Source organism: Ochotona princeps, chromosome 10 (assembly GCF_030435755.1).
Source record: "Ochotona princeps isolate mOchPri1 chromosome 10, mOchPri1.hap1, whole genome shotgun sequence".
Lineage (NCBI taxonomy): Eukaryota > Metazoa > Chordata > Mammalia > Lagomorpha > Ochotonidae > Ochotona > Ochotona princeps.
This window is the reverse complement of record NC_080841.1, coordinates 43,656,447-43,682,005: the sequence shown is the minus strand read 5'-3', so window position 1 is coordinate 43,682,005 and position 25,559 is coordinate 43,656,447. Positions and strand designations below refer to the sequence as shown.

General features: G+C 37.4%; 1 protein-coding gene across 9 annotated transcripts in view; it reads left to right on the top strand.

Moving 5' to 3' along the window:
* Window positions 1–25,559, top strand: part of ARID4B (AT-rich interaction domain 4B) — a 118,080-nt gene that overhangs the window by 45,021 nt on the left and 47,500 nt on the right. For all 9 annotated transcript variants that reach the window (XM_058669368.1, XM_058669367.1, XM_004578526.4 and 6 more), the window contains exons 3-10: window positions 3,607–3,717; window positions 6,259–6,324; window positions 8,310–8,400; window positions 11,780–11,859; window positions 15,744–15,835; window positions 16,969–17,107; window positions 22,156–22,235; window positions 24,690–24,766. In XM_058669368.1, the coding sequence (XP_058525351.1) occupies window positions 3,607–3,717; window positions 6,259–6,324; window positions 8,310–8,400; window positions 11,780–11,859; window positions 15,744–15,835; window positions 16,969–17,107; window positions 22,156–22,235; window positions 24,690–24,766 (736 nt within the window). The remainder of the gene's footprint in view (window positions 1–3,606; window positions 3,718–6,258; window positions 6,325–8,309; window positions 8,401–11,779; window positions 11,860–15,743; window positions 15,836–16,968; window positions 17,108–22,155; window positions 22,236–24,689; window positions 24,767–25,559) is intronic.

The following is a 25,559-nucleotide window of genomic DNA, read 5'->3' as shown; positions in this document are numbered from 1 at the left end:
TTTGCCTTGCACGTGCTGGGATCCCAGAAGGGCGCTGGTTCTAGTCCCAGTGGCTCCACTTCCTGTCCAACTCCCTGCCTGTGGCCTGGGAAAGCACTAGAAGACAGCCTATAGCCTTGGGAGCATTGACTTCGGATTGGCACAGCTCCGGCTGTAGTGGCCTCTTGGGGAGTGAATCAGTGGATGGAAGATTTGTCCCTCTGTCTCTCTTCCTTTCTATATATCTGCCTTTCCAGTTATATCTATATAAAAAAAAGTCATAAGATTCTAGTTATTAGGTGAGAATTTTGGAATAGAAAAGGGACCTAAGATGAAAGAGAAACAAAAGTAAGATATGAACATAGATCATCATTGTTCCTATGTTCTTTCTAGCAAATTAGCACTGTTCTCACAGTGTGTTTCATTATTGGTAGCTTTTATTAGACTTTGGGTTTCTCTTTGCAAGTCTTGCTCTAAGAGTCATTTCTTTTGTATGCCTTGTTTTTGTGTGTTCTAGCTTGAAGGAAGGAAAGTATTATCCTTCAAAATAATAATTTACCCTCATGATATTTGAAGTAATTAATATTCTTTGTCAGCATGGGTTTTTATGTTATTGAAGGTAGAAGTTGAGCTTATTTTGGAAAAAAAAATCTTCTCTAGTTTAAGAAAATCAGCCCAATAAGCATGTCTGGTTCATTGTACTTGAAATGTTTCCAGTGTCTGATGTGAATACTAATGAAAATAATACAGGCCTGAGTTTATATGTATTAGTAATCTAAAGCTGTTGCTTTGATTCCTTTTTACTGTTCAAGAATCTCTTTAAAATTTGAATCCGATCTTTAAATATTTGTCTTTGAGTATGTACAGTCCAGCTTACAGCTGACCTCTTGCTCTCTTCTACATTTGTACTTTTGAATTCCTATCAGTTTTCTTTTAACTCTACTATTTGTCTCTGAAAATAAAATTTTGCCAGTTAGCAAGGCAGGATGTGCTAGTGGAGGGTGCTGCAAGTTGTGGAAAGTTAGGACCCTTTTTTCAGGAACACTGCCCTGCCAATTAGACTTTCCTCTCAGTGCCACTCCTTACTACTTGAACCACAAAGTAAATTTTAAAATTCCTGTTTAAATGACAGCATTTTTTTTTAAAGATTTATTTATTTTATTACAGTCAGATATATAGAGAGGAGGAGAGACAGAGAGGAAGATCTTCCGTCTGATAATTCACTCCCCAAGTTAGCCACAACAGGCCGATGCGCACCGGTCTGATAATTCACTCCCCAAGTGAGCCGCAACAGGCCGATGCGCACCGGTCCAAAGCCGGGAACCAGGAAACTCTTCCAGGCCTCCCACGCGGGTGCAGGGTCCCAATGCACTGGGCCGTCCTCAACTGCTTTCCCAGGCCACAAGCAGGGAGCTGGATGGGAAGTGGAGCTGCCGGGATTAGAACCGGTGCCCATATGGGATCCCGCGGCGTTCAAGGCGAGGACTTTAGTCGCTAGGCCACACCGCCGGGCCCTAAATGACAACATTTTTTAATATGCTTAGTGTAAACCATTATGAACTGATCTACTGCGAGAAGACTGCCACACTCCAGTTAGCATGTCCATTACTACCCATGATGTATATTATATTATGTAGCAGTTTTTGAATGAAGTACTGTAAGGCCTAAAACCAGTAGTTTATCTGGGATTTAATCATAATGTTAGCCAAGGAAAATGGGATTTTAAGTGATCTGAGGTAGATAAGTTAGAAATGCATTTTTTTTTTTAATTGGAAAGGCAGGTATACAGAGAGGAGGGGCAGAGAGGAAGATCTTCCATCCGATGATTCACTCCCCAAGCGGCCGTAACCGCGGGTGCAGGGTCCCAAAGCTTTGGGCCGTCCTCAACTGCTTTCCCAGGCCACAGGCAGGGAGCTGGATGGGAAGCTTGGCTGCCGGGTTAGAACCGGCGCCCATATGGAATCCCGGAGCGTTCAAGGCGAGAACCTTAACCACTACGCTATTGCACCGGGCCCTAGAAATGCATTTATTAACTTAAGATGCAAAAGTAATGTAAAACTATCTAGTTATAGTTACTAATACAAAAAATTCAAAAAATTGTGGTTATTATCTTTTAGTGAGGGTAAACTGACAGCATGAATGAATTGAGATGCAGACATTTTGTTGTAGATTTTTAAATCATATAGTTGATTAAAAATCTTATGTTTGATTTTTGAGCTTTAAAAATAATGTTTAAAGAATTTAAATAATGTTTCAAGAAATACGTGGAAAGGGGACCATCACAATGGCTCAATAGCTAAGTCTTCACCTTGCAAGCATCAGGATCACATGTGTAGATGCTGGTTCGTATCCTGGCTGCTCCACTTCCCATCTAGCTACCTGCTTGTTTTTATTTGCAAGGTAGTGTTAGACAGAGGGAAAGAAAGATCTTCCATCCACTGGTTTACTCTGTAAATGGCTACAACAGCTAGGGCTTAGTTAGGCAGAGAGGAAGTTCATGTGGATCTCACGTATGGCTCGCAGGGGCTTGGGACGGACACAGATGGTACAAGGACCATTTTCTACCCCGTTCCCAGGTGCATTAACAGAGAGCTGGATCAGAAGTAAAGCCCCAGGGATCTGCCCTGGGTTCACATGGCATGTCAGCTTTGCAGGTGACAGTTTACTGCTGCACCACAATGCAGGCTCCATAGCAGATTTTGGCTCAGTAGTTTTTTGGGGGACTTCCCAGATAGGGTTCCATCTGATAGTTTTTACCTGGAGTGTAAATGCATGATTTTTGCGGGGTGCGGAGGGGTGGGAGCAGTGTTTTCAGCTTGGAGTTTTCTGGTTAGATAAAACAGAGATGTTCTGTATTTGGATGGCTATCAATATATAGCCTAAATTTTAGAAGATATATTTTCAGACCATAAGCTTCTTTTTTTTTTAAAGATTTATTCATTTTTTATTACAGCCAGATATACAGAGGAGGAGAGACAGAGAGGAAGATCTTCCGTCCGATGATTCACTCCCCAAGTGAGCCGCAACGGGCCGATGCGCGCCGGTCCGAAGCCGGGAACCTGGAACCTCTTCCGGGTCTCCCACGCGGGTGCAGTGTCCCAAAGCTTTGGGCCGTCCTCAACTGCTTTCCCAGGCCACAAGCAGGGAGCTGGATGGGAAGTGGAGCTGCCGGGATTAGAACCGGCGCCCATATGGGATCCTGGGGCTTTCAAGGCAAGGACTTTAGCCACTAGGCTACGCCGCCAGGCCCCAGACCATAAGCTTTTAAGGCCTGCCTGCTAGAAAATGGATCTTTCTCTTTAAGTGATCATACAGTAAATAAATACATATTTGAATGACTTAATTAGTAAATGAACTTATTCATAATATGGTATATATATTTAATAGTAAGATTTACATAATATACATTTAGAACATTTAAGTAGAATTTTTGATAAACATTTTACATATTTCAATTTAATTCATAGATTGATTTGGTAATAACACTCACCACTATAGATTTCACTTTAGCTACAGCAGCATTATGTACATGATTTTGAGTTTTGATTGTTGGAAGAGATTAGAGTTTAAATGTCAATTTTAATTTTGCTTTTAAAATTTTAATTTGACATTGCTTTGCATTTCTAGGCCCTCGATGAGCCTCCATATTTGACAGTGGGCACTGATGTGAGTGCTAAATACCGAGGAGCTTTTTGTGAAGCCAAGATCAAGACAGCAAAAAGACTTGTCAAAGTCAAGGTACAGTACTGTAGATATTTGTCTACTGTTTGCAATATTTAGTGTTAGATATTTGTACTCTGATTTTTTTCTTTGTCGAAGAATTTGTTTTTCTGAACAGTAAGTTTCCAGGAATTAAAGTTGTGAAGATATGCCTAAAACATGATTTTGAAAGTACTCCATTTGGAATGAAATTAGATTATCATAGTTCACATTTTGAATGTTGTTTTACAATAGGCTTGATATTATTTGTGTTGTTAGTGTTTTATATATTACAAGAAAAATGAAATTGACAAAGAGCTAATGATTTCTCTATGGTCTTTACATTAAATTTGGAGTAGAATGGGAAAGATCATAATTCCCAGTTTAACCAAAACTCAGGGTGTGACTTATAATTAATGGTGTACATAACAAGGAAATAAGATACATCTGATTTTTAATTCTTTTTCCTCTGTCCTTCTTGAAAACTGTGGAATATTTAGGTTTTGTCTCAATAGAGTAAAGGTATAGTTACTTATATTATAATAAATTAATGTGGACAGATGAAATATTTGAGTATATGCAGTGTTATTTTTATTGTGGCATTTCCTGTTGTGTAGTTTCACACACTTGTGTTTTCTGAGCACTCAGTTTTTCTGTGCTACTATCCTTGGATATTAAAGGAAGGGAGAACGTTTTATCAGTGCTATTACTTTTCTGTATCAATTTTATGTGAGTAAGGGAAAAGTCTTCCATTCTGGTAGTGTCCTCAGCAGAAGTTAGCATGAAGATAACACTTTTGTGCCAGTTAGGAAAAGTGTTCTCTTGGGCAGGAATTCTTTTGACCCACAAATCACAGGCTGGATTGTAGCACTTGCACACTTAGCTAGGCTTTCCTGTATGTCGTGAGTGAAGCAAGGAAATGACATGTAAATTAAGTGAATGAAGTTGTTTTAAGTGTCTGGCTCTTCTGCATGTGCTAGGGCATTTCACAAAGTTCATGGAACAAGGGAATTGAAAGATGTTTATTTTAGTGTGAAAAATGTTGAAATCTGTGCAGATATTTGTTAACAAATACTTTTTTTGTGAACCTTTTGAAGAATTCTTGTATTGATTTTATCAGGTACCTTATACCCTATAGATAAAAAGTATTTAAAACTTCTCTAAATATTTGCAATTCAAGGTTAATGATTTTCCTAGAGGGTTGTATTTCTTAACCAGTTTATAGTTCAAAGTAAGTATATTTTTGACAAATTTATTGATACATTTCTTCACAGGTTTTCATTTATTGTATATATCCTTACTGCTAAGTACAGTACAAAGTTACTAAAACTCCAGTATTTAGGCTTTTTAGTCTGTATCTCTGAATGGTTTACAGTTTAGGGAAAGGGCACAGATTCCTAACACTTTGCATTGGGAGGAAGTGTGGTAATGCCTTTGTGTGAAATAAAGTTGCTTGGGTTACCAGTACAAGGCAGCTTCTTTCCTGATTGGTTGGTGAGTGAGGCTGTTACCTTAAATCATTACCACATACACCAGACAAGACCATGTTAATGATTCATTCTTGTAAGAACTGTTATCTTAGGTTGAGAAAATAATTGTTTTTGCTTCTGAATAGGGGAAGCTATCATGTTTTTCAACACCAATTAAAATTTCAAACTTTATTTTAACCTAGTGTCTACTGTTCTAATTTCCCACTCTGTGACTTTTAAAATAAACAGAGTAAAGTTCTGAAGGTAGACTCCCTGTGTGTGAATCTCAACTCCACCGTGTAATTTTACTATATTTACTGTCCTTCTGCTTTCATTCTTTTTTTTTTAGTTAATTTATTTGAAAGGCATAGTGAGAGAGAGAGAGAGAGAGAGAGCGAGCGAGCGAGCAAGGGGAGCAAGTGCTTCCATCCTGCTGGTTCACTCTTCAAATGGCCACAATGGCCAGGATGGAGCCAGGAACCTAGAATGTCACCTGAGTTGCACGTGGGGGTGACAGAGACCCAAGTTCTTGGGCCATCTTCTCCGGTCTTTCTGTGCATGCTAGCATGGTGCTAAATGAGGAGTGGAGCGACACGGATTTGAACTAGCACTCAGATGGGATGGCAGCATTGTAGGCAGTGGTTTTTAACCTGTTGAACTACAACACCAACCTCTGTTTTCTTGTAAACAAAACCTACCTGAAGGGGATATTTTGAAGATTAAGTTTTTGATAGTTGGGTTTGATAGCTTTTGCTAAATGCTTGCTGCTATTGCTTGTTGTTAAGCTAGGCCTTCACAAAATAATATAGTAGTTAAAAACTTAATATACATTTTTTTCCTCATTTTTAGGAAAAATAAATTGTACAACTAAACTTATAAATAAGGGGTGTGTACGATATTGAGTAATTTAGATGTGATATTATTGGTCATTTGTATTTTTAAAAACCTAGATGCACTTTGGGCACTGGCCTGATTTTTCAGTGAGTTTATTTAGAGATTGGGATTTTATATAAATTAGGCAGCTGTTATTTTACTTGTAGTGAAAAATAGTGTATTATTGTGTTTGTATTGCTTGAATATTTTTGGTGACTAATTAAGTTTTAATCTCTAGGTGACTTTTAGACATGATTCTTCAACGGTGGAAGTTCAGGATGACCACATAAAGGGTCCACTAAAGGTAATTCATTTGTTTATTATGAATTCTCATGTTTGGGAAATAGTAAGCATACTTGGTCATTTTTTCTTTAATTCATTGGCTATATTGTTACTGAGTTGATAGAATTAATATGTGATTTTTTTTTCTCCTGTGAATGGATAGAAAAAAGATTGGAACATCATATGATAATAAAACCTAACAGTTTGTTCCAAAATGAAATGAACATCAAGCAAGCCGTTGAATGCTTTTGCTTATAGGCCTCAGTTCTATATTTCATTAGTAAAATGATAGATTTTTGGGGATTTTTGGATAATGAACTGGGAGTTATATCTCTTAAGTTTATTGGTGATCCAAAAATTAGTGAGAAAGTTTTTAGATCTTTCAATTCTTTGGAGCAACTACTAGCAAATAAATTATTTTGATTAGTTAGGCAATTCTAAATAATGAGCATGTTGATATTCCTAATAACTAAGGAAAAACTTTTGTGTTCATTTTTTTCTCATAGGCAGTGAAATAAGTTATTTTACTTTCTACTAGTGAAACTAAACGGAATGTGTGGGTAGCACTATGTGGTCTTTGGTCCTTTCAAATGTCCGAAAATAGACTTGTCTTGCTAAGACAATGTTAAAAAATGTTAAGTGAATTGAAGAAACATTTGTTGCAAGAAAAATGTTTTACTTATTAAACAGTTTCTGAAGACTTGTATATATATGTTTATCTGCTAGTTTTGTTGTTCAGTTTTAAAACTTTCAATGACATCTCTGGGGTGTTAGTAATTTGCTTATATTGTAGGCATTGTGAAGATTGATAGTGTATTTATCAGCAATTTCCTGATCAAATAAAAATATTTTAAGTGATTTTCATTGGTAGTACATTCTAACTCTTAAGGAAATCATACAGGTATAGTATAGTGGTAGTAATAATAGTAGAAGCAGCAGTAGTAGCTTGTTACTAATTAATAATATTTGCTACTATTATTTTAAATTTATTTCTGTAAGGGAGTAAGAAGCCAGAGAGATGTACTTGTGTGATAGCTATCATATCTCTGATAGACTCTCCCAAAGCCTGTTATGGCTGGTACTGGGCAGAATGCAGCTGACAGGTGGGAGCCTGGAATTCAGTCCAGACCTGCTTGTGGATGACATGAATCCAGTTACTTGAGTCATCACTGTTCCTTGCTATGGTCTGTATTAGCAGGAAGCTGGAATCAGGAGCCAAAACAGGGCATCAAACCTAAATACTGATGTGGGACGTGGCTAAATACCTTCCCCATCGAGCTACTTTTTGGGCTTTTTTATAGATTTATTTATTAATTTTTTTTATTGGAAAGGTAGATTTATAGAGAGGGAGAGAGAGGAAAAACAGAAAGATCTTCCATCCACTGATTCATTTCAAATGGCCACAACAGCCACAGCTGAGGTGTTCCAGATCCAGGAGCCAAGAGCTTTTCCCAGATATCTCAAGTGGAAGCAGAATCCTAAAGCTTCAGATCATCTTCCACCGCTTTCCTAGGCTGTAAGAAGGGAGCTGAATGGGAAATGGAGCAGCCAGGACACAAACTGGCATCTGTATGGGATCCTGGCTCTTGTAAGGCAGAGCCCAATTTCATCATCGCGCTGGTTGCAAGAGCTGTTTTTTTGTTTTGTTTTGTTTTGTTTTATTGTCCCTGCCCTTTCCTAGAAAAGTGGACATCTGGAACCAATGTCCGTTTCACAGGTAGTGGTTCCCAAGGTGGGTGTGTGTGGAGAGGTTCCCAGGACCCTTTTAGAAACATTGTACTGGCAAGCACTTTTCACAATAATATTTAGGTATTTGGCTTTTTCCTTAGGCTGACGTTTTCACTGATAGTAGCAAAGCATTGATGAGTGAAACTGCTGGTACCTTGACAAATCAAGTCATAGTCACTTTGTTCCTCACCGTCATGTAGTCCATTAAAAGAAAAAAGGGCAGGTTTTGGTTTGCTTCTCTTTTAAAACTTTTTCTTAATTTTTTCAAAAACACTTTAGGTAGGAGCTGTTGTGGAAGTAAAGAATCTTGATGGTGCATATCAGGAAGCTGTTATCAATAAATTAACAGATGCAAGTTGGTACACTGTAGGTAAGAGAATGAATTTTCTCATAAAATATATTTTTAATTATACAAATAAAACTTTAATATCAATAAAGCAAAATTTCTTTTACTCACTTTCTCTCCTGATACCACAGATGTTACTGTTGTTTTTCCAAATCTTTAAAAAAATTATTTTCAAAATGTATGTAACTTCACATAATTTGCAGTTATTTAATGAATTAATACATATATTATGCAGTTCGATTTCCAGCTTTTTTATTTCCAGGTATATCTTAGAGAAATTTTTTTCTTAACGAGTTTTAAGTGAACAGTTCAATAGTGATATTCACATTGTTGTATAGCATAGATATTTCTTTTGACATTATTATATTAATATTGATACACCATTACGTATTCTTTTTCCTATTGATGTTTTTGCCAGTTTTCCGACTATATCATTACGTCCTGGAGATGTAGACATTATCCTGATATATAGACTGAAAATTCAACATAGATTAAAAGGAAATGTTCTTTTAAAACCTTAATAATTATTGAAAATTACCTTCCTAAGAGACTGTTAATTTATATTCTGTGACTGTGGCTGTATCTGTTTTACATATCTTGTCACATTTGATGTTATTATTATTTTTACATTTTTCACAGTTTTGGCACAGTAGTAGCTCAGTTTTGTATTGGTGTGTTAATCTAGTGGCATGATGCATCTTTCCATGTTTATTGAAAGAAACGTAATTTCATTTATATTCTCTATTACTAATTGTCCTCTGTTCCCCATTCCCTCCTGTTCCTGTTGACATGACTCATCTCTTACTCTTTTTAGGATATGCATTCTTTTCACATATTCTGGATAATAACATTTTACTAATTAACTTACAAATGCGTTCCTTCTTATGCTTGCTTTTTTTTAGGTGTCAATTTATTTTTTTAAATTGTGTGGTACAGTTTCGTATAGGCTGGGATTCACCCCCGACAGATTTTCCCCATTTTACTACAATGGGGTAGTCCTCCATAAGGAATCATAATTCTTTCAGTCTCTTATTTAAGTGTACCCCGACATTGTTGGTACAGACAATGTCAGACACTTATCCTTGCTTTTTATTTATATAGTCAACTTTTGTGTGATTGTCTTTTCCTCTGTAGTTTCAGTATTGTTCTTTGCTTTTTTGTTTTGTTTTTGTTTTTTATGTTGGAAAGACAGAGTTAGAGAGAGGAGAGATAGAGGGAGATCTTCCATCTGTTGGTTCACTCCTAACCTAGGTGTTGGCTGTAATGGCTGAGATTGGTACAAGCTGAACTTGAACTGGTGCTCATATAGGATGCCAGTACTGTAGGTGGAGGCTTAGTTAGCTCTGCTACCGTTCTGTCCCCTACACTTTTAGTTTTAAATCTTTTTTAAGGATACCTTTCTTTTGACAGTTTTATAAATTAGTATTTTAGCGTATTTTAAATTTCTTCTTAATTTTATTTTTGTTTTACAAATAGCATTCTATCTTGCCTACAATTAACTTTTTCTAAATATTTGAAATGATGCTTAAGTATTACTCTTCCTGAATTGGTGACTAATTATCCTAGTATAATTTTTAAGTGGTAGTAATTCTTACTCCTTAATGACCTCAGAGATCAGACTTGAACACCTGTTAGAATGTCTCTTATAATGTCAGAATTTAATATAGCTTTGAAATACCATATATATTTTTTGTTTAAACAAATTTGGAGGGAAGGTAAGAAACAATCTTAATAAGTATATAAGTTGTAGTGTTGAGCAGTTCTATATAGGTATAATTCTGTGTAGGTGGTTCTATTTAGATATTAAATATGGTAGTTTTGTAACATGGCATTTTTATTACTGATTGGCTTACTTTAAGCATTAGTGTATTTAAATGTAGCATATCCCAAAATCAAATTCATCATAAAAATATACCAGAAAGTTTGATAGTGGATACTATGAAAAAATTATGTATCAAAGACTTTTTCACCAAAATTAATTTTAATTCTGCTTTTATGTGCATTTTTTTGAGATCTGTGTGTATTCTGTATCTAGAAAACCAACTATGCTAACATTATAGTTTTTGTAATTCAGAAAGTTTTTTTAATAGTTTTCATTCATGTATAGTGAATGAACAAATAGAAGTATCCATGCCTTGGTTTCCTTAGGTGACTCTGTTTCTTTTTTTTAAACTTGGAAAATATGTTACATGAAGAGAGGGAGATTTCTTTTCATTGGCTGGTTCACTCCCCACGTGAACTGCCATGGCAGATGCTGAGCCAGGCTGAAGCCAGAAGCTAGGAAAACTACTACATTTCCCACATGGATGCAGGGGCCCAAGTATTTGGGTGGTCTTCCACTGCTTTCCCAGGCACATTAACAAGGAACTAAATCAGAAGTAGAACAACCTTTGTGTGCTCCGTGGCCTGATGGATAGTGCAGCCACCTTTCATGTGGGTGTCCCATATGTGCGCCAGTTTGAGACCTGGCATCCGGCTCTCTGCTAATGCACCTGGGAAAGTGGCAGAGGATGGTCTAAGCCTTTGGGCCCCTACTCTGACATGGAAGAATTGAAGGAGGCTCCCTGGCTCCTTGCTTTGGATCTGCCCAACTCTGACTGCTACAGATATTTGGGGGTGAATCAGTGGATGGAAGGTTTTTGTCTGTCTCTCTCTCTCTCTCTCTCGCTGTTCCTCTCTGTGTAACTCTGACTTTGAAATGAGTAAATCTGTAAAAAAAAAAAAAAAAAAAGTAAAACACCCAGGACCTACCTGAACTGGTACCCATTACGATTCCAGTGTTGCAGGTGGTGGCTTTAACCCATTGTATGTATTGTGCCAGCTCCAAAAGAATAGTTTTTAAATTGTGCAATGTTGTGATTTGGTATATGTACATTATGACTTGATGATTAAAATAAAATTAGTTAACGCTTCCATCGTCTTTTAGGAGATATTTTAGTACTTTTAATCAGTAATGTTTACCCGGGTATGAAAGTTTGGCATTGTCTGGAGACATTTTTCATTATTTCAGCTGGGAAGAAGTTGCTGCTGGCACCTGCTGAGTAGAGGCTCAGATGCTATTAAATGTCCTATGGTTCACAGGCTAATGTGCCAAGGTTGGGAAACACTGTTTAAATAATGAAAAGACAACCATATTTTAGGGCTAATTCAATGCTAGCATTTGTAATATTTCTGTGTCATAGGTAAATGTGTCAGTAGCCTAACAGTAAGAAAACTTCTTTCTTTTCCTGTCTTGAGATGGGCTAATTAGCATATAATTGCTTTCCTCCTGAAATGTCAACTTTTTGTTTTTATTTGCAACTTCCTATTTTAGGGGAGATGTTTTCATTTAAGTTATAATTTCTGTAATCTTATTAATCTTTCCAAAACCTTCAGTAACTTCTATCTCTGCTTCCTCTTATAGTGTTTGATGATGGAGATGAGAAGACACTGAGAAGGTCCTCACTGTGCCTGAAAGGAGAGAGGCATTTTGCCGAAAGTGAAGTAAGTGATCATTTACAACTGAACATGTCTTAATGTTTTGCCTTGAGGGAAGTAAATTTCTGTTTTCTCAGCAGAATCAAATTCATTACTTTATGGCATCATTATGATGTATTCTATGAAACCAATTTTAAACCCAGCTTTCCAACAGGAGGAATTATCCTCTATTTCTATTCTAGTATTTATCCACAAAAGAAATGTACCTGCTAATTATTTTTAAACAGGTTGTAGATAGACTTGCTTAGTTTGTAAATAATTGTTGAGAATAAATGTCTGCTTTGTAGTCCATTTGAACCCTTTTATACCCAAGGATGTGTAGATACTACACAATATTCTCAACTACTAATTGACATTTTTATAGTGTCTTCCAAAAGAAGCTCTTCCTGAAATAGTCTTCCAGTCTTCTATGTCTTTTAGTTGTTTTCGTTTTCTTCATAATTTTTTTTTACCCGTTCTTCATTATTTTTATTAGACCTTGACTGAGTATCGTCTGTCTTATCTATCTGATTATTCATCCTGTTGATTGTCTGCCTTACTAGAATCTGTCTCAGTGACAAGGACTTTGTATGTCCACTTTATTCCTGTAATGGTTCCTGGCATAGAGCAGGAAAGGCATAAATTTTAGTTTACAGTGTATCACATTTGTGACATTATATAGTAGTTTCTATTTTTTTCCCCAGCCTACAGATCAGAAATTGTTGGCCAGAGCTATTTTTTTTTTTAAAGATTTATTTATTTTTATTTGAAAGTCACTTACAGAGAGAAGGAGAGAGAGGAAGATCTTCCATCTGATGATTCACTGCCCAAGTGCCTGCAAAGGCCAATTCATAGCCAGGAGCTAGGAATTTCTTCCCGATCTCCCACACAGGTGCAGGGTCCCAATGCTTTGGGTCATCCTCTACTGCTTTCTCAGGCTACAGGAAGGGAGCTGGATGGGAAGTGGAACAGCTGGGATTAGAACCGGCGCCCATTTGGAATCCTGGGCAGGTGCAAGGCAAGGACTTTAGCGCTAGGCTATTGTGCTGGGTCCTTGTTTTTTCTTTGAGAATATTTTTACTTCCCATAGTTATTGAATTCCCATTTAAATTCATGTTCTTTGTATTAAGATTCTGTTTCCAATTTTGTTGCTTCCTGTAATTCTGACTTATTGTATTGCTTGATATTTCTAGACCATGGTTCATACTTTCTTTTGGTTCCTGCTGAGCCCTGCTGCAGTTGTTACAATCTTAGTTGTTACTTAAGACTCCTAAAAATGCTTCCTCCTCCAGAATGACTTTTGTGAACTGTCAACCAAAATTTGATCTCTTTATCCCTTAATCCTTTTGCATTTCTTGCTTTGTGATCTTGTTATTTTTCTTAATTTCCCTATGCTATAGGATTTTAAGCTGCTTTGAAGAGTAAATGTGTTATTTTTATCTTGATAAATTGTTCTTTTCCCAGGAGTGTTTTCTACACAAAAGCCTCGGTAAATGTATATTGAATCATTATAGAGGTTTAAATTTAGGAATAGTGGTGAAGTAACAATTCTGAGTTCATGTAATCATTATAGGTAATTGATATCCTTCACAAAGAACATGTACATGATGATATTCAGTGAATAATACTTGATTTTTCATCTGAATATTGCTTGACCTGAAGAAATATCTAAAATATTGATTTTGATTTTAAGTGGAGAATTTTCAGTCAGAATGGTTTGTAGTAAAATGGAGGAAGTAATATGAATAAATTGCCATGTGTCCTTTCAAAGAAAATATATGAGAGAGGAATTTATTCTACAGTTTATATTCCTCCCTTAACTGATATTTTAAGAAATGGTTTTAATATTTGGACTTTGAGAGGAAAGCTATGTCATATTGGCTGTGTTTTGGGGCATCAATGCCATTAATAAACTGCATACTTAATCTTAAAAGCTTGGAAATGTAGTATTTTTGTGATAGGAGATCACAGTACCATTTTAAAGATTTATTTATTTATTTTATTGAAAAGGCCAATGTATAGAAAGAAGGAAATAGAGATCTTCCGTCCGCTGGTTAATTCCCGCAAGTGGCTACTGCTATGGCCAGAGGTGAGCCTATCTGAAGCTAGGAGCCAGGAGCTTCTTCAGGTCTTCCATGTGGATGCAGGGTCCCAAGGCTTTGGACCGTCCTCTACTGCTTTCCCAGGCCATAAGCAGGGAGCTGGATGGGAAGTGGAGCGGCTGAGATTAGAAACTGTTCCCATATAGAATTTCGGTGCATGCAAGTGAGGATTAGCCACTAGGCTGCAACACCAGGCCCAACGTACCATTTTAATCCATTAAAATTTCAACACCTGAACCACTGATTCTAGCCATAATCAGCTTCAAATATCTGCTTCCCACTACCCAGCATCTGTGGAGCAGTGCAAGAATTTCTACGGCGCATTTACAATTTGAGTATTCTGAAGTTTTCAAGAACTCTGTGCATTTACTCCATGCAGTTAAAAACTTAAGCAAATTTATAAAAATCCTAGCTCTGTATTTTCTGCAGCCCATTTTAGGTAACTGGCCTATAGACATTTTCCTCTGAGGCGTGTGGAATTTTCTTCGTTCCTGATGTAGCTGCTGGGCCATAGAGACACTGCGTCTTACTCACTCACCATTCATACTAGAGAAAGGGTGTGCTTTTTTTTTTTTTAAATTTCAGAATTACTCCCTCCCCCGCCCTTAGAATTACATTTAAGTGCTTCCTAAATAACTCAGATTTTCTTCCCTATAACAAGTGAAATGACAGTTTAGCAGAAGGTGGACCCAGATCATTGTATTTTTCCTGTTTCCTTCAAAATTTGAAATTTTCACCTCTAAGGAACTTAATGTGGAGTTACTGACAAGTAATTATGTTTTCTAGAGGAGTTTACATTTGGCATGAATGTGCTTTAGACAGCTTTTGCTTTTTACCTGCTTTAAGTTTCATTGGCATAGGATTAGGTTGTATACAAACTGAATTTGAAACATTAAATAGTTTTGCCTGCCTTTTGAAGCACTCTTTATTTCACCATCCCTTATGGCTAGTACATTTTCCCTGTATCCTCTTCTTTATTATTGAGTTAATATATGTTAAACACATTAACATCTTATGAATTGTACAAAAAATAGTTAACGTACTTCCCTTTTTCACAAATGTGCTTAATCATTGTTTTCAACAAATTTTTCTCATTTGGAAAAGTTAAAGTATGTCCATATTGCCTAGCAGTTAGATCCCATACGCAAGTACCTGGCTGTTTATGCAGACACTAGAATACTGTGGTAATGGCTTGGTAGATGGGTACTAGAACCTTGCATTGGAAAGATCCTTACTCCTAGGCTCTCGTCCAGGCCTGCTGTGTTTGTTATACACATTTAAGAAGAAAATCAGCATGGAGGAGCTGTCTCTCCCTTTCTCTCTGCCTTGCAAGTTTTTTACTGCTAATATTGATAATTAATCTTCTTGTGTTACTTACTAAGTATTTTATGTTAGGAATTGAGCATGTAGTTGACCCCCACCCTGAGATTTTTGGGTCCTTTAAAAAGGTGTGATCTCTCACATGCTGTTTTATGTTTGTTTAATTTGTGTTTTGATTATTAGGAGGTTCCTGTCGATCACCATACAGGCAATGAATTATCTTGAGAGAGTCGTTAGTTTTCCCCTAATTTTTTCTAGTAACATACTTGATTTTAATTTCTTTCTTTCTTTCTTTTCTTTTTTTTTGAAACTAGAATTTTCCAGCTATAATGAAGTTGTATGTTAGCCTTCCTTTGGGCGAGCTTTTCATCCTTAATATCGTATTTTAAGATTTGAACATATCCTTAAGATGCTTTGGTTTAAAAAAGAAAAAAAAAGGAAATACTTGGAAAGTAATAAATTATGATGGATTTCTGTTCTTGCCCACAGACCCTAGACCAGCTCCCACTCACCAACCCTGAACATTTTGGCACACCAGTCATAGGAAAGAAAACGAATAGAGGAAGAAGATCTAATCATATGTAAGTCTTTTCTTGTTAGTTGAACCCGACATCATTTCCCCTTCTAGTATTTTTTTTTTAAAGATTTATTTATTTCGGGCCTGGCGGCGTGGCCTAGCGGCTTAAGTCCTCGCCTTGAAAGCCCCGGGATCCCATATGGGAGCCGGTTCTAATCCCGGCAGCTCCACTTCCCATCCAGCTCCCTGCTTGTGGCCTGGGAAAGCAGTTGAGGACGGCCCAATGCATTGGGACCCTGCACCCGCATGGGAGACCCGGAAGAGGTTCCTGGTTCCCGGATTGGCGCAGCACCAGCCGTTGCGGCTCATTTGGGGAGTGGATCATTGGACGGAGGACCTTCCTCTCTGTCTCTCCTCCTCCTCTCTGTATATCTGACTTTGTAATAAAATAAATAAATCTTTTAAAAAAAATTGTAATTGACAAAATGCTAACTGGATCTAGTAGTAGTTTCAGATTCCTCACCATGTGGGATTGAGGCTCTCCTTGGTCAGCCAGCCTTTACAGCTTTGTCTTTCTGCCTCCAATTTGTGTTTTGGTACTACAGTCAAAGAGGGCTTGTCATTAATCCCTGAATACAGCGCTTATTTTCTGATATCATGCTCCTTATTCATGTTTCTCTTGTCTGTTCTGTCTCCCTTCCCTGTCATTGTCATGCTCATTCTTTAATTCTCAGAAGTGCTTTTACTTTTATATGAGCCATTTTATGTCTTTTCTGTGTTTCTCTGAAACCAGATTTGTTTTTGTCTCTGCTCTGAACTGCTGTTGTATTATCTAATGTCAAAAACAAGATTTCTTAGTATTGTACTCTTTGTTGTCCTTTCTTAATGATTTTATTGGCTGATAGTGGCAGTTCTCCCTGTGTCATTTTTTTAAAGATTGGGGGAGCAATTATCCTGGACTGATTTTTCTCCTTTAATCTTTTATAATAACACCAAGTAGAAAGACAAGACTTTTAAGAAAATAATGTGCTTTCTTCTAATAAAGTCCTATTCTGTAGAAACAGAGATCAATTAACTTTAAGTTAGCCATTTTATACATTTTTAGGATGTATGATAAAAATTTTGGAATACTTTTATTCATCATTGTTTTGTTTATTCTTTGTGAAGATAGATGAAAATATTTTGTTTTCTCCCTAGACCAGAAGAAGAGTCTTCATCATCGTCTAGCGATGAGGATGAGGACGAGAGGAAACAGGTTGATGAGCTACTGGGCAAAGTTGTCTGTGTGGACTATATTAGTTTGGATAAAAAGAAAACGTTATGGTTTCCTGCATTGGTAAGTAGCTCCAGTGTAAAAAACTAAAGAAAAAAGATACTTTAAAAAAAAATATTTATTTTTTTATTTTTCTTATAGGGAAGTCAGATTTACAGAGAGAAGGAGATAGAGAGAATAAGATGTTCTATCCGTTGATTTACTCCCCAAGCGGCTGCAATGGGCAGAGCTGAGCCAATCTGTAACCAGGAGCCAGGAGCTTCTTTCAGGTCTCCCATGCATGAGTGCAGGGTCCCAAACCTTTGGGCCATTGTCCACTGCTTTCCCAGGCCACAAGCAGAGCTGGATGGGATGTGGAACAGCCCAGGCCCAAACCAGTTCCCATCTGGAATCTCGATGCATACAATGTAAGGATTTAGCCACTAGGCAACCACATCAGACCCAACAATGCGCTTTCTAACTAGTGTTTTTCTTAAGTTGAAATGGAAAACTATTGTAGCATTTAGTTCACACAAGGAACATTTCAGAAATGTCTTTGAGGGGTGAGCATTTTTCCTGTTGGTGAAGACACACACCCAGTACCAATATCTGGTGCCTGGTTCCAGCTCCTTGCTTTTCTCTATGGGAGACTTGGATTGAGTCCCTGGCTCCTGAGTTTGTCCAGCACAGTCCTGATTGTGTATGTTATGGAGTGAATCAGCAGATAGGGACTCTGTAGCTATCTCTGCCTCTCAAATAATAATGTAAAGCAGTGTCTGAGTACAAAGAACTCTTGAAGTCATCCAAGAAGTGCAAAATCTTGATAATCTCAGAAGCTGCTTATTTGAAAGTTGATTATACTATTCTATTTTGGGTATGAAATTGAAATTCAGAGGTCAGCCTTGTGGTGCAGTAGATTAAGCCATAGGTTATGATGCCGGTGTCCCATGTCAGAGTACTGATTTGTCCCTGCTGTTGTACTTCCAATCCAGTGTCTCTGACTGGGAAAATAGCAGCAGATGATCCTAGTACCAGATGGAAATCCCGGATGGAGTACCAGGCTCCTGGCTTCAGCCTAGCCTCCTGCAGCCATGGTGGCCATGTGGGGGGAACCAGATTCTGTCTGTCTCTCTCTTACTTTGCCTTTCAAATGAATAAACAAATCTTCAAGAACATTGAAGTGGAACCTGTGACAATTTCCAGCCTCTCCATAAAGCCTAGACTGCAAAAGAAGCACAGAATCTCTTTGGTTAACAAAGATATCTAAGCATTTTTTTGCATACTTACCTAACCAGGCTGTTTACCTCTTTGATAATGGTTTTGCCCTTACCTTAAATAGTCCTTTCATAATCATGGCAGCCATTCTACATTACCCTAATTTCTGACTTTCTGTGTAAGAAATTCTTTTTTGTTTTTAAGATTTATTTGTTTTTATTGGAAAGTCAGATATACATAGAGGAGGAAAGACAGAGAGGAAGATGTTCCATCCAATTATTCAATCCCCAAGCAGACGCAATGGCCAGTACTGGACCGATCCAAATCCAGGGGCCTGGAGCTCTTCCGGGTCACCCACTCGGGTGCAGGGTCACAAGGCTTTGGGCCGTCCTCGACTGCTTTCCCAGGCCACAAGCAGGCAGCTGGATGGGAAGCGGAACCATCGGGATTAAAACCAGCGAGCATATGAGATCCCGTGGCGCATTCAAGGTGAGGACTTTAGCTGCTAGGCCACCATGCCAGGCCTTATTTGTTTTATTTTGAAAGGCAGAGTATACAGAGACGGAGAAGGTATTTTATCTGCTGATTTGCTCCAAAAATGACTGCAATGGCCAGAGCAGAACTGATCCCAGGTTGGGACTTCTGGGTCTCCCATGTGGTTACAGAGCCCCAAAAACCTGGGCAATCAATCCTCTGCTACTTTCTCAGGCCATAAGCTTAGAGCTGGATCATAATAGAGTATGGCGACTTGAACCTGTGCCCTTATGGGATGCCAGCATCACAGGCTGTAGAATTTGCTTGCTCCAATAGAATTTCTTTTGAGAGGCAATGAATCCAGTTTTCACTCCAGCTTCTTTGTAAAGCTCCTGGGTGCCTGTACTTGGAGGAGATCTGGATGGAATACCTGGCTCCAGGGGCTTCATCCCAGCCCAGTCTTGGCTGTTGTGGTATCTGGGGAGTAAGCCAACAGAAAAAAGATCTCTTGCTGTTTTTCCCTGTCCTGTCAACCTTCTTTTCAAGTAAATATATACATGAATCTTTAAAATGTTTTATGTGTGTTTCTCAAATAAAAGAACATGGAAATTATTACTGGGCCATGCATGGTAGCCTAGTGGCTAAAGTCCTCTCCTTACCAGCACTGGGATCCCATATGGGCACTGGTTCTAATCCTGGCAGCCGTGATTCCTATCCAGCTCGCTGCCTCTGGCCTGAGAAAGCAGTCTAGGATGGGCCAAAGCCGTTGAACCCTGCACCTGCATGGGAGACCCGGAAGAGCTCCTGGCTGCTGGCTTTGGATTGGTGCAGCTCCAGCCGTTGCGGCTGCGTGGGGAATGAATCATCGGAGGGAGGATCAAGTTATTACTATGCATTATACCCTCCCAATTTTGGACAGCTGATAGGGTTTAAATTTTTCCCTTGTTTTTCAAACATACTTTAATTTTTAAATTTATAAATATGAAGAGTACAGACTTCAGGTATTTTTTAGATACAGCTCTGAGAACCATCGTTCCTTCTTCAGTGTTCCTTTTTTTCTTTTAATGTTTACAATAACATACTTTGAGTTTAACAGTCATAAGCTTAGTGTACTGCTAAGCATATTTTAACAAATGAAAAGTAAAAAGATCACTATTCCACAGAAATACAGGCAAGAGTTAAAAATAATAAGTCAAAAGATGTCACTTTCATTTTTAAACATTTTGGGGAGTTATATTCTATATTAAGAAAATATATCAGAGAAATGATACTTGTCTTTTTTGGGACTGCCTTATTTCCCTCAGTGTACTATTCTCCAGTTATTTCTATTTTGTTACAAAAGACAGGATTTTTAAAAAAACTAAATAGTGTTTAATCATATAATTTCATCAGCTTTCCAGTCATCGGTTGATAGACATCTGGGTTGATTCCATATCTTAGCTGTTGTGCTTGATTATTTTTGAACTAGAGTGTGAAATTGTGTTCTAAATTAAAAATGTCTACATAATCACAGAAACAATATTTGTGTTTCTAGTTTTTAAGTAAAGAGTAAGTTTTATCCCAGTACCTATGAAACTGTATCACATAATACAATGTAATCAATGAATAATAAAATGATAAAAAAAAAAGTAAGTTTTGTACTTGTTAATTAACAATAACTTGTTAGGAAACAGTTGCATATTTCTGGTAGTATAAATAGCTGTTTACTCTGATGTGACACTATAGCAGGCTTTTTAAGTAAGATTGTATCTTTCAATCCTGACACTGGAAAATAGCCTACATATCCCCATATTTATAGTAAGCAATCTTAGTTTTGATGATTCATAAGATCCTTCTTTTCCTTTTTCTTCATTAAGTTGCTGTCTTCCAACCAAACTTCATTGTAATTCAGCATTTAGAATATTATTTTTTTGGTGATTTCATTCCTTGTTATGGTTTCAGTTGAGAAGATAAGTGAAATACCTTAGGGACCAAGGAAATAATTAAACCTGGGTAAACAGGATTAAGTGAAGATTAAGGTTACCCTGACAGAACTGGAGAGCCAGCCTATGTACTCGCCATTGAACTCTGCCCAAATGTATCCCGTATGAGTTATTTAAAAGAAAAATCCTTATCACTGCAAAGAAAAATGGCTGGTGGATTTGACTTACACACCCCAAGTTTTGGACCCCTGATATTTAGGCTTTTGGCTACCAAATTGCTTAGATTCCAAACCTCTGTGCTCAGCTTTTTTTTAACATCTCTGTCAGGGATTCTTTAGCTACTTGTAAAGGTAACCCTCAAACTCCTTCCTTATACCTTCTCTCTTGTATTTATTCCTTTTACAGTAAATGACTGTCATCTACCTGTGTGTGTAAAGCAGAAAACTCTGTGTCCTATTTTCCCTCGTGTCAACCTCTCTGTTTCTGAATATTTTTCAGCCCCACTTCTCTTTTCATGAAAGATATGTGTGTTTGTTTGAAAGTTGATAGAGGGAGGGGGAAGTAACAGATCTTCTGATTACTGGTTCACTTCCTCGATGTCTGCGAAAGCTAGGGCTAGGGCAAGCCGAAGCCAGGAGCTAGGGAGTCCGTGTGGGTCTCCCATTTGTGTGATGTTCTGCTTTTCCAGAGGCTTTACAGAGCTGGATTAGACATGACACATCTTGGTTTAGACTCAAACCCTGTCTCATATGAGATGCTAAACCCTGATGCCAGGTGTTTTTGAACTGTTGTACAACATTTTTTTTTCTTTTGAGAGGCAGAGAGGTGACAAAGAAAGCTAACATCTGCTGGCATACATCCGAAACACCCCCAGTGGCCAGGCTGATCTGAGAGCTAGGACCTGGATTTAGGTCTGCCACATAGGTGGCAAAAAACTGACTACTTACCTTGTTCCTGCTGCCTCCTAGAGCACCTCAGGGGGGAGCTGGAATCAGGAGCAGAGCCAGGACTTCAGCTCGGGGAACTCCAACAGGAGGTGCAGGCATTCCAAGCAACAGCTGAACCACTGAGCCAAGCGCCTGCCCTCAGAGTAATCTCTGAAAACACAAATATTCTGCTGTTTCAAATTTCCATATTTTCCATTTCAGCCTAAGGATTAATGTGGCTTCCCAGGTTCTTGATATTCTGTCCTTTTCTTAGCCACGAGGCAGCTCCTCAATTAAGGCTCTCACTCTTTTCTGACTACAACTTTATCCATGGCTGTAATCTAGGCTTAGCTCTGCTTCTACTTTGAATACTGCATTTGTGCCAGAAGTCTGAATAACTCAGACAGCTTTATATAAAGATATCAATTCCATTTAAAATTAGTTATGCACTGTCCCTCTGTATGTGTAGCTCAAACTACAATTGGTTGTAGAACTTCAGGCTTTCTAAACCATTTGTAAAAGTATTTAAGTAGTCGTCATGTAGTAATTACCTGAAAATATACTCTTAGTTATAATCATTTTGTGTTTTTTAAAGGTGGTTTGTCCTGATTGTAGTGATGAGATTGCTGTGAAAAAAGACAATATTCTTGTTCGATCATTCAAAGATGGCAAGTTGTAAGTATAATTCAGTTGGTTTGAAAAAACTAAAAATATTTGCTGTTTTCCTACATGGCTAGATTGACTAATGAATTAGTTCTTTCCAATGATCTGAAGATGTTAATTTACATCTTCTGAAAGGTTTTAAGGAGTGACTGGTTTTCATGTGTAGGTGTAAAATCTTATGTTTTTGTATATTCATTTCTAAATACAAGCTTTAGACCACTTGGCCATCCTGACAATCCCGTTGTTCATTTCTAATCTAGTTTCTTAGTACTTTCTATTTTTGACATTTGCTCATATAATAGTAACTGAGGATTTATTGAAGCAAACTTGATATATCTCACATGTCACATTGTATTTATTAACATTAATATAGTGTGCCTGAACATTTCTTCAGGGTTTGTTCTTGACTATCTTATTATTAAGAGTTTCAACTATTTCTTATATCTAGTAATTGTAGTAATACTTGGGCAATAATTGACTTGCTCTGTGATCTGATGATTAAAATGACTTGCTGTAGATGTTTTTAAGGATGCAGAAAGTAGTTGATTTCATGTAGAACCCTTTTAGTGTGGAGTTTGCTTTTCTTAAATGCAAACTAACTAGAGAAGTCAGATGTTTTGTGCTGAAACTTGTTTTATATCAGTAGTATAGAAGAGTTATCTGTCATGTTTGAAGGCTTGGTGTTTGATTTTCAGGTTCTGAAGTGTGGCTTCTAAAAATAATATATGAAGCTAATTTTAACAAAATTGAGATAACCAGGGAAATTTGAACACTAAAATAAATATTGACTGGATGTTGTTAAGAAATTGTTGGGGATTGGTAGGGACTGCCAACATTATGGCACAGAGGTAAAGTTGCTGCCCACAGTGCTGGTATCCCATATGGACGTTGATTGGAGTCCCAGCTAATCTGCTTCTCATTCATGTCCCTGCCAATTTGCTTGGGAAAGCAGTGGAAAATTATCCAAGTGTTTGGGCCCTTGCCACCCGTATGAGAGACCCAGGTAAAACTCCTGACTTTGGCCTGCACCAGCACTTGCTGTTGTAGCCATTTGGACAGGGAATCACTTGGTGGATAAGCTCTTCATCTCTCTGTATATCTTCCCTTCCCTCTCTAAAACTGCCTTTCAAATAAATAATTAAATCTTAAAAAAGTTGTTCAGGGGTAGAAGAAATGGAGAATGTTATTATTCCACTGGTTCACTCCCAAATGGCCACAATGACCAGGTCTCCCATGTGGATGCAGGGTCCCAGTGGGGCTTTGGGCCATTCCCAGCTGCTTTCCTGGGACATAAGCAGGGAGCTGGAGGGGAATTCGTACAGCTGGGACACAACCTCTTGCCCATCCGGGATCCTGGCCTTACAAAGGAGGATTTAGCCAATTGAGCAATTACTCTAAGCCTAAGAGTGTATCTTAAGTATTCTATTCTTTTCCTCCAAAGGGCAATTATGTGAGGTGATGCATGTGTTAGTTAATTTGAGTATAATGATAATTGCACATGAATATATAGCAGATTACTACATTGTATACTTTAAATATATAAAATTTTGTCAATTGATAAACCTGCAAAACTGACTTGTATGATTTTTAGATATGTGATAATAGTATGTTTATATATTTTTAAAAATATTTATTTATTTTTAAAAGGTCTCAAAGATTCATAATGAAATACCATAAAATAAATTATATAATCTATGGGATTTCCTTCATTAGTCCAATTAGGATAGGAAGACGTAGGCATGAAGATAGATGGAACAGTAATTACGGGTTTATAATTATTGTTTTAGGATTCATTGTACAATATATAAATACAACATATTTGTATCCTTTTAAAATTTTCAAACTAGAAGTTTAAAATTGGCAGGCTAAAAATCTGAGATAGTTTTCAGGCTTTCGTTGATTTAACTAAACCTGGTGCGGAAGTTAAAGAAGGTATTAGTTCAAAATCAGAAATTGCTGATAACATTTGTCAGTACCTCACCTGGTTGTTGCCATCTGGTCTTTTTTACTATTGGAGAATTCCGTGAATTGAATTTTGTATTTGTGACTTATGAATCTCTTTCTAAATCTTACACCAAGTAACTTCTTATTCTTTGTATTTCATTTATACATTTTCATTATTCTGCTTGGGCAGAGGACTCAAATATCAATTTGAGGATATTTTGGTGTTTATAAAACATATCTCTCTTTTTTTTTTTCATCTGAAGATGATGTTTGATAACCAGCAAGAGCATTAACAGATGGTCAATATCAGGGAAATGCAAATTAAAATTACAGTTATATAAGACATCTCTTAATATGGGATCATCCTCTAGTTGATTTTGTCATGATTTTTGCAATCCTGTTTTTGATGACTTATGTTGTAAATGGCAGTATGTCTGTATTTTCAGTATCTTCTTGAGTTGTATAATTGAGGAAACTCAATCTGTCATATTATTCTTTCTTTGTAATTAAAAAATAATATAGTACTTCAGTTCCAAGAAAAGATGTCCATGAAATTACAAGTGATGCTGCACCAAAGCCTGATGCTATATTAAAACAAGGTAAGGATAATCCTGAAATAGATCACAGATAATTGAAAAATGATTAGGTGTTTTGAAGAGTGAAGTTCCTTTCCTCTTAAAAATTTTGTTGCAGTTGTTTGGGGTATGCATTTTGCTTAGTGGATAAAATGATAGAACAACAACTCATTTCACAGTAGCTGGGAAGCTATACACTTAAAGTTATGTAGAAAACAGATAAGAAAATGTATCATCAATAATTGATATTCTGTTGCTTTTGCTGAAGAAATATTAGTTACTGGAGAGGGTTCTAGAAAGAAGCAGAGTAACTTTGAATTGGTTGAAAAAGTAAATGAACAGGGACCCGACATGGTGGCCTAGCGGCTAAAGTCCTGGCCTTGAACACACCAGGATCCCATATGGGCGCCGGTTCTAATCCCGGCAGCTCCACTTCCCATCCAGCTCCCTGCTTGTGGCCTGGGGAAGCAGTCAAGGATGGCCCAAAGCCTTGGGACTCTGCACCTGCGTGAGAGACCTGGAGGAAGTTCCTGGCTCCTGACTTTGGATTGGCACTGCACCGGCTGTTGTGGTCACTTGGGGAGTGAATCATCGGATGGAAGATCTTCCTCTCTGTCTCACTTCCTCTCTGTATATCCAACTTTGTAATAAAAATAAATAAATCTTAAAAAAAAAGTAAATGAACAGCCCTAACCCAAGGACTACTAGTTTTGATTGAAGAGTATGATAATATTCCATGTGTTACTTGATTTTTGCCGTTTTAAAGAGTTGTTTATTACCTCTTTGCTGTTATTCACTGAATCAAGTAATATGCTAT